This window comes from Mus caroli, chromosome 13 (assembly GCF_900094665.2).
Source record: "Mus caroli chromosome 13, CAROLI_EIJ_v1.1, whole genome shotgun sequence".
In the NCBI taxonomy this organism is placed as follows: domain Eukaryota; kingdom Metazoa; phylum Chordata; class Mammalia; order Rodentia; family Muridae; genus Mus; species Mus caroli.
The window spans coordinates 62,833,893-62,843,042 of record NC_034582.1 but is presented as its reverse complement, the minus strand read 5'-3'; the positions used below and the strand labels follow the sequence as shown (position 1 = coordinate 62,843,042).

At 43.2% G+C, this 9,150-nt stretch overlaps 1 protein-coding gene across 1 annotated transcript in view; it reads left to right on the top strand.

Moving 5' to 3' along the window:
- The first annotated feature begins 7,045 nt into the window (after nucleotides 1–7,045).
- LOC115029093 (zinc finger protein 728-like) overlaps nucleotides 7,046–9,150 on the top strand; it is a 35,715-nt gene continuing 33,610 nt past the window's right edge. Inside the window, 1 exon segment of the mRNA XM_029468416.1 lies at nucleotides 7,046–7,119. Coding sequence (XP_029324276.1) covers nucleotides 7,114–7,119 — 6 coding nt within the window. The 5' untranslated portion in view covers nucleotides 7,046–7,113.

The window sequence follows — 9,150 nt, the reverse complement described above, 5'->3', positions numbered from 1 at the left end:
CTTACAGTTGGATCTCATGGAGGCATTTCCTCAACTGAAGCTCCTTTCTCTGTGATAACTCCAGCTGTGTCAAGTTGACACAAAAATAGCCAGTACACATGGATAGGTCCAATTCATTCAATTACAGAACTAGCAAGTGTTAGGAACCTTCAGGGTCATTAAAGAGATTGATATGAAAAGTCAATTGACAGACCTCTTCAACTACCAGAAATGCAAGACAGGCAGTACAATTGCTCCTAAAACAAAAAATATTAAATGCCATCATTGACATCCATGTCCTTCAAAGTAGAATCCCACTTCATTGAATGGCCTCTGTGAAGAGCTGGTCAAATCTTTCCCCTGACCTCCCCTATATCATACCATCACCCGCCCTTCCTAATACAGAATAATGTTTATTGACAACAGGGATTTCCTTCTCCCTACCTGAGATTCACATGTGTCCCTCTGAGTGACTGCTCAGAGCACTACCATCTGCTGAGCACACACACATTACAGTTTTCAATTTCTCATTCCTTGCTTGACATAAATGCTACTCTGAAAATTGAGGACTGGCTAGCCAAGCACATGACACTCATCCCCCATCCCTCTCTTTGCATCCACAGCATCAACAGGCCATCACAGAACTGGTGATAAACTGTACTGACTGAATGGCTTGTCTCCTACCTATCAAGGCCGGGCACAAGATGAAGAAAACAGGGCAGCTTCAGTGTTCTCTCTTTTTCCACTACTTTAAGGGAACTAGACACACAGTACAGATCTAACAAATCCTTGTGGGAAACAATTTAAAAACTAGTCATCTTTACGTGGCAATGGAATATGTCACCAGGATTTTAAAAAACAAAACAAAACATAATGATATTCATGAGAGGTACTAAAACAGGGGGGCGGGGGTGAGTAGGAATTTTCTTGGATGAGTTTCAGAGGGATGAGAGTCATTTCAGTTAAAGGGGTTAAAGTAAGAGAGAGGGCAGCAGAAGTCTGAGGAAGCATGAGTATCGAAAGGAGAACCAAGAACCAGATATCAATACCCTCTCGTTTATGAAAAATTAATAAAAAGATGGAACATTCCATTCTGTTACAGACAGAAGTACATTTGTTATGTGATACATATATAACCCTGTGACCACTGGCTTTTCCTTCCATCCTCTTTGTTCCTAGTAATAATGACTCTGAGACTGAATTATTGTTAATAAATGCTTAGGTCATAAGCTTAGCCTTGTTCCCTGACTACTCATTATTTATATAACCTGTTTAGCCATCACCTTTATGTGACTGTCTCCTTCAGCATTCTGCGGTGAGTCCCCTGCACCTGACTCTTTCCCAGAATTCCTCTCTCTCTCTCCCTGCTGGGTGTCCCACTTTCTTTCTAATCCTGCCTCAATGCTACCCTGCAATATTGATAGTTTTTTTCTTACTTTTGCATAAAAATTAATATATTGTCTTTAAGTCAACCAAAACCTTCCATGATTGTAAAGAAGTATAGTTCAAGTCACTGCATCAGCTCTTAAGATGACATATAACCTTAACCAAAGTAAAATGGTTTAATTATGAACCCAGAAATTATGTATATTATGCAGAGTGTGAAACAATCTTGACACTAAACATTACATTATAACAGTGTGATCAAACTTCAAAACATACAAAGTCAAACGAAAACAAGATAGCTGGGAACAGTGGATGACTTGATAGGAAAAGGTGCTAGCCACAAAAGCTTTAAAACATAGGTCTGAACCACGAAGTCCACATACATTTAGGAAGAAATAACTCCACAAAGACATTCTTTGCTTTTCAAATAAATATTGTTGCATAGCCATACCCACGCACACCAATACATCTTTTAAAAAATCAAAACAATGTCCTAAAATTAGGAAGAAATAGTCATCATCATATACTTGACTAGTTTCAGAAACAATATACTCAAACCTTGGAATGGAAAGTGAACATTTAGTAAAATAAGTTAGATCACTGGGCACAATTTGGATTAAATTTTGTAGAATCCTGCACATTCCTGTCCATTGTGGTCACGTAAAGACCATCTTCTAAGTTGAGGCACTCTAACAAATTTAAGGTGTATTGTCAGAACTAGCTACCAGGACACCTCACAGAGGAGTCAAATTTCTGGGAATGACAGGTTCCTTAATTTGAGTTTTATTGCTGTGAAGAAACACCGTGACCAAGGCAACTCTTATAATGGCAAAGATGTTCAGAGATTCGGTACATTATCATCATGGTGGGAAGCATGCTAGAAATGTGTCTCCTCTGTGGTTCTAGTTCTCATCAAGTGAACAGTCATGCACTCTGTGCTATTTAGTTTGAAAGTCACACTAAAGCAGGGATGGCCACATCAGTTTCAGTTTGCCCTGGATTTCCTCAGTGATGAACTATCACCTGAGAATGCTAAGATGAAACAGACCTTGTTCTCTCATGTTCAGTCATGGTGTCTATCTCAGCTATAGAAAGCAAAGCAATACAGAAACTATAGTATGCAATGGACCCTGGTGTAAATTAGAAATTGGATGGAGCCTGACAGAAGCTTCCATTGTTCCCTTCATTGTTTCAGAGAATGCAATGTGAGCTATATTTTCTGCTCTATTTTTAAAAAGAGATTTATTTCACATATGTGAGTACACTGTCACTTTCTTCAGACACACCAGAAGAGGGCATTGTATCCCATTGCAGATGATTGTGAACTGCCATGTGGTTGCTGGGAATTGAACTCAGGACCTCTGGAAGAGTAGTTAAGAGATGGTTCTTAACTACTGAGCCATCTCTCCAACCCCATTTTCTGCTCTTGCCATCTATGCTTTCCTCATACTGGAAGGCTTTGCCCTCAAGTTATGCTCCAAAATGAATAAACTTTTCCTAAATATACTTTAGTAAGATACTTCATCACAGAAACAAGGAAAGCAAAATATGATTCCTAGAAGTTGATTCCTAGAAGTTAGGGCATTGAGCAGGTAGGTAGGCCATGAGCAGACCTTGAAGTAGTTTTCAGGATTTTGATCATTGACATTGACAAGCTATAGAGCTCAGAAAGCATTACTTAGTGATACATTCATCTGGAAGTTTCAAAGATGGGACTGCCTTGAAAAAGATGGACATTGGCAACCTGACTAAAGAGGTTTCAGAAGGAAAAAAAGGATCTATCTGAAATTTCAGTCATGCTCATTGATATATTCAGGCAAGGAAGCTGCATTCATTCTGCCCAAGTTTTGAAAACTAAGTGAGGCTGAATTCAAAGGTACAAGGCTGATTAATTTGGCAGAGAAATTTCAATACAGAAAAGTCTTAGTAGGCCATCACATGGCTCTCACTTCACTCAAACGTCTACAGTGAGAAGCAGCAAAAGGCTAAGAAGAAAAGTATGAAAATGTGCTGGTGGGCTGTTTCAGTGAGTTTTTGCTTCACCGCGTTGTGCTCCTGGCAGATCACTGTGCGCACCCCCCACCCCCACCCACCCACACACACTAGCTTATTTTTAACATGCCTCACTAGCTTAGTGGCTGGGCACTAGCCTCCCGTGACTAGCATGCTCTTCCCTCTGCTACTCCTGGCTCAACACCTTCTAAATCTACTTGTGGGCCTGGGTCCCAGAGTTTTTCCACGGAGATCTCTGTCCAGGCCAGGTGGGAAGGTTCCAGCGAAGGGAAAAGAATGCAGGCAGGAAGACGAAGTCTGCCGTGCCTTCCAGGTCACTGTCTAACTCTGAGCTGCTCTGAACTGAGTCAGGTCAGGCTGGGCCAACAATCCAGTGAGGAATGCGGCGGGACCTCGGGTGGCTCTTCAGGAGAGAAGATCTCTTTCTAAGTGTTACAGCCCTTGGAACAAAAGACTCAGACAAAGGAATAGTTCTCGGGTACCTTTAATTCCCTGCATGGATTTATATACAGTTCTGGGGGTGATTCAGGGTTTGACAGCAGGTACCTCTCATTGGCTTGGACTGAGAGTTTTGGGGGAAACCTTATTTACATGTGGGAAGGCTTGGTGCTGTTCCTGCGTGGCTGATAGCCATGCCTCCCCTGTGGGGGCTGTGCAGGCGGTAACTTTAACAGGAGCCAGGGGTCCAGGAGACATGGTCGAACCCTACCGTCCCATATAGATGGGAATTAACACCCATCAGGTTCTCCCTGGAAAACAGGCTGTCTGTGCGTAGCCTGTTGCCCCACATCTACTTTTAACTTTGCTGCCCCGTTACCTCCTGTGAAGCCCATTGGTCTTTGATGCCCAACATGATTCTGGGCAGCCCTTCCAGAGGCCACTTACCCTTTTCTCCTACATTTCAGATGATCTTCATCTGTAGCTCTAAATCTGTTCCTTCTGTCTTCCTGGGGTCTTGGTGATTCTGCCCCATTCCTCTCTGCATCCTACCCACAGAATTCTAAGTGTCCCGCCCTGTGCCCAGCCATTGGCCATTGACATCTTTGATAGATAAAAAACCAGCTGGGGACAAGGACCCTCAGCATCTGGACATGCAGATTCAAAGCTTTAGAACCAATGTCCAACAGTGCACAGGATGAATTTGAGTGCTTGTGTGGCACTTCCTTTTGAACCCGAAGTTTCACTCCTAAAAGGAGGCTCATTAAGACTCAGGAAATGAGCAAGCGCTGATAGGCTTCTTGAATTACGAGATATTTACAAAATCCACAGGTCTGCCCCGCCCAGGTTATACATAAGGTAAAGAGTATAGGTGAGGAGTCTCCCTCCCCTGTGGAGCTGCCTGCAAGTCAGTGCTGCAGGGATGCAGCTATCCTGAGTTCTTCCCTAAGATCCGTAGGTGTCTTCCTGCTGCTGTTACCTTTGATTCATCATGTTCAAACTACAGAAAAGGCCATTTGAAATTCTAGGTAATTATTGAAAGAATGGCTCTAAACGGGGAACCCTAATTCTCCATATTGAGGCAACAGGAAAGGTGCCCTAAGCCTAGACCCCAGTCCATGAAAGACTCTATTCTTTCAAAAGTGTGAATTCATCTGAAAGGAGAAAGTCCAGTGGGAAAATAGCATTTAAGGAGAACCTGACCTCTGTTTACTTTTTTTTTCATGGTCTCCCTTGAGCTTGTTATTTCTCTAAGGTCTCAAGGACAGGCACCTGGAGTTCTGCAGCTTATCAGCAGGAGTGTTGGTTTTTAGAGACACAAAGGCGAGGAGGATATCTCCTCAGAATGTACTCATTAAGGGAGAGTTTTATGGGTAGTGCCATTCTAATGCTAGGGGTGGGGGGAGGGAGTTCCAGACTGCTGCAGGAGGACACAGCACAGAAACCAGCTGTCTGTGTAGCGTACTTGTCTAGGGCTAGAGGGAAGATGGGAGCTTCTGGCCAGGGGGGTGGGGGGTGGGGGATGGGGGTGGGAGCAAAAAATGCAGAGACAAACTGTACACAACACTAAAGTATCTCTCTAGTATCAGTAATTCGGAGGTTACGACACATGCTTAATCACTGCAAGGAGAACTAGGTAGGAAAAGAGAAGTTGAGTTCTGCAAGGTGATAAAAACACCATGGATAGTGTAGCACATGCTACACATCCCTGCACTTGGGAAGCAGAATCAGGGGCATTTTTTAATCCAATGCCAGCCTGGTCTACAGAGCAAGATCCAGGACAGCCATGGCTATGCAGAGAAACCCCCTGTCTTGGAAAAACAAAAATAAAAAAGAAAGAACAGAAGGAAGGGAAGGAGGGAGGGAGGGAAGAAAGGAGGGAGGGAGGGAGGAAGGAAGGAAGACCCAAACAAGCAGTGTAAGATCCTACGTTTCCACTCAAAAGTAGCTTCGTTGTGAAATACTATCCATCATGTGAAGTTTTTGCTCTAAGGCATGACTAGACAGGAATAAACATTCCTGATACAAGAGGGGAGGTCCCATTACCCTAGGGTGCCTCTTCCAATAATCAAAACTAATATCCCTTGACTATATTTCTGATACCCGGCTTTCAAAATTCTGCCACACAAGATCAATTTTAGGGTCAGAGAAGATAGAAGAAAATTAACCAGATACCCCATGCCTAATGCAGAGAGAAATTCTACAATGGATGACGGACCAGAAGTCCGTACAATGCTGTGATAACTAAGAACTGTGCCCTCCTTGGGAGAGAAGCAGAAGAGATATTTACAGGCTCAAAGACCACCTGCTGTTAGATACTTCTCTGTTTGTGGTGAACCAGGGAGACGTGGGTGATGTTCTGGTATAGTTCTCATAAAATGAAAGTTCTTATACAGATTAATGAATTAAAGTATAAGCAAGGGACCAATGGACAGATGAAGGATCCACCGATGGATTCTGGAAAGTCTTCACATGTAAATGTGAGGGTAGTACTTATAACTTCGTTCAGAGATTTTTTTTTTAAGTCTATGTCTCTGACCTACCTCCTTCACTGTATGGATTCCAGTGCTCACAGGAAAGCATTTTTGTTTTTGTTTTGTTTTCCCAGCTGTGGAGTCTAATGCATGTATGCTCACAGGCTTGTCAGCACACATGGAAAAATGGAGTATATACAAGTTGGGCATTAAATTAAGTCTTCCTTCATTCTAGGTACACAGTCTACCCCCTTTGTAGTTTTATACTTTGTATTTTGAGACAAGGTCTTTGTAAATTGCCTAGAACGCTTTGGATTTGTAATCCTTTCATTTTAAACTGGGTGAAAGGCTGTAACACTGAAGTTGATGTCAAAAAGCATCTCTAAGTATTACTCACTCCACTTTAGCCTCTTGATTCCTTATTTTAAAGTACAATTAAGTGATTGTGAACTTTCGGTGCAGGTTCCAATTTTATAATTAGTAGGCGAGTTTTTAAACTACAGTTTGACCAGATACAATTAATAAACCCTCCTATCAGAAGCCTCAACGGATGTTCTAGCACGTCCGTTTTACAACTGGAACTTTTGAAGCAGCCTGACTGTGGGTGTGCTCTTGTCCCAGTGCTGACACCTCTCCTTTCTTTCCACCCTCCTCCGCTGTCAGTAGGGAGAACACAGAACTCTGGGAAATGTAGTCGCGCCCTCTGTGACGTCACAAGCAGCCGCTCTGCGAACCGCACTTCCGCATCCCGTCTGCAGACGTTTGTCTTCCCCTAAGTTAGCGGTGCTGTGTCCTGCTCCTCGCTCTCGATCGGATCTCTGACATGGAGGTTGGTCAAGGGAGCAGTGCAGCCTGAGGGAATGTGCAGGGGAGTGGTCCAGCTTGGAGGGAGCGGAGCCGAGGTGGACCAGAGGCAGGGAGAAGCCGAGTTGGTGATGCTGTGCTGCTGACCTGAGCTGGGCCACTGAGCCTGGATGCAAATCTGGGTGGGGAGAGCAGTATGAGGGTGGCGCTGTGAGTGAAAGCTTTGTTAGGACGCGGCTGTATAAGCTTCTGGGGTGGGAGAGCTGGCTCTGTAGCACAGAAATGTGGAATGGTGGAAGGTTCAGTATTGCCCTCCGCAGGGTGAGCCGGCCCTCTGCTTGCGCCAGAGGTGTTAATAGGAGCCCAAATTCCTGCTTGCCTCAGGAAGCCTGTTGGCTGTGATCACTTGGCCACTTGGCTGTGGTCAGATTTCTCAGGACTTCTAGATCGAGTGGAGATCTGGCACCTCCTATTTATGGCCGGCCTAATACTCTTGGTTTGAGTTAATAGATGCTCCTAGTTTCCAGGGACAGAGTTCTGCTAAGGAGGTTGGTGTATAGGATGTTAGTACCATTCTCTTTGGAATAAATTATTAGATTTTTTTGGTGTGTTGTTTTGAATGAGAATATTTCATGGCCACCTCCGTGATCTATATCTTCAGACTTAACACTTACATGTAGAGACAGTCTAATGTTCTAAAGGAGAAGGCTTATTCAAGATATTATTGATCTACATTGTAGAGTGAAATACTAGAAAACACCGTATCCACTTATGTCAGAGATTGTGTAATGTCAGAAGCTTGGACTCCTTTTCTGAAGCAAATGAGGGGTTAATGGGAGCAGAGAGATGGCCTGGAGATTGTTAGTGACTTCAGGGAAAGGACTTGAGTGTCCCTAGGGAGGAGAAGTGACCTTGAATACCTAACAGTGTTTACATTGCTCTTCAATTGTGGTCTTCTCTTCTATCTCTGGACACGCTGCACATCTAAACCTCCCTTAACAACTACTCTATCACTGTCCCTGACTGTGGCACCCAGGTTCCCTGTTGCTCCCTGAACAGTCTTCTGGAAACATTTGCCAGTTTATTTACTTATAAACATTTATACAGCATCAGAAAGATTGAAAGGTGAATTTGAAGAGCTTTTGCTCAGTTAGGGTCCCTTGATTTGTACATAATAGACTCCTTGGCCTGTCTCTTGTATAGTTTTGTAGTTCACAACACTTTAAGTCAAATCAAGTGTTTGTGTGGCATTAAAGCCTATTATTCTAATAAGGAACATGGGCTTTAAAACATCTTCAGTATGAATATTTCTGTGGACTATGTAACTGTTATGTAAAATACAGAGACTTCTTAGTTAATGTCACTGGCCTACAGGACAAGAACAGCATTGTGTTTTCCATTATCTAAAGTGGGGAGAGTACACTACCTTGTGTACCAAAAGTGGTTTCCTAAGAAGTAGGCATGGAGCAGAGGCATGCTGTCCTGTAACTTACAAACCCTTCCGGTATATATACTTTAAACACACCTGTGATTGAAAGAAACCAAAACAAAACAAAACTGAAGCCTATTCTTGGAGCATCCTTGTTATCTCTGCATTGTGAAGTGAAGGCGGGGATTAGGACTTCAAGGTCATCTTCCATATTATAGATTACTCAAGATGAACTTAAGCTAAGTACGATTCTGTGTAAAAATATTAAAGATTTTAAAAAACAGTTCATGGATACACTAATACTTCTAATGGCTTCTGTCACTTGGCTTAGTACCGGCCTGATAGAATTCCGTCTAACTGACATGGCTCACATTTAAAACATATACTTGAGAAGGTTTATTGACTGTATTTGATGCATACTTTAAAAATCTCCTGCTCTGGGCTGGTGAGATGGCTCAGTGGGTAAGAGCACCCAACTGCTCTTCCGAAGGTCTGGAGTTAAAATCCCAGCAACCAAATCCCAGCAACCGGGCTGGTGAGATGGCTCAGTGGGTAAGAGCACCCGACTGCTCTTCCGAAGGTCCAGAGTTCAAATCCCAGCAACCACATGGTGGCTCACAACCATCC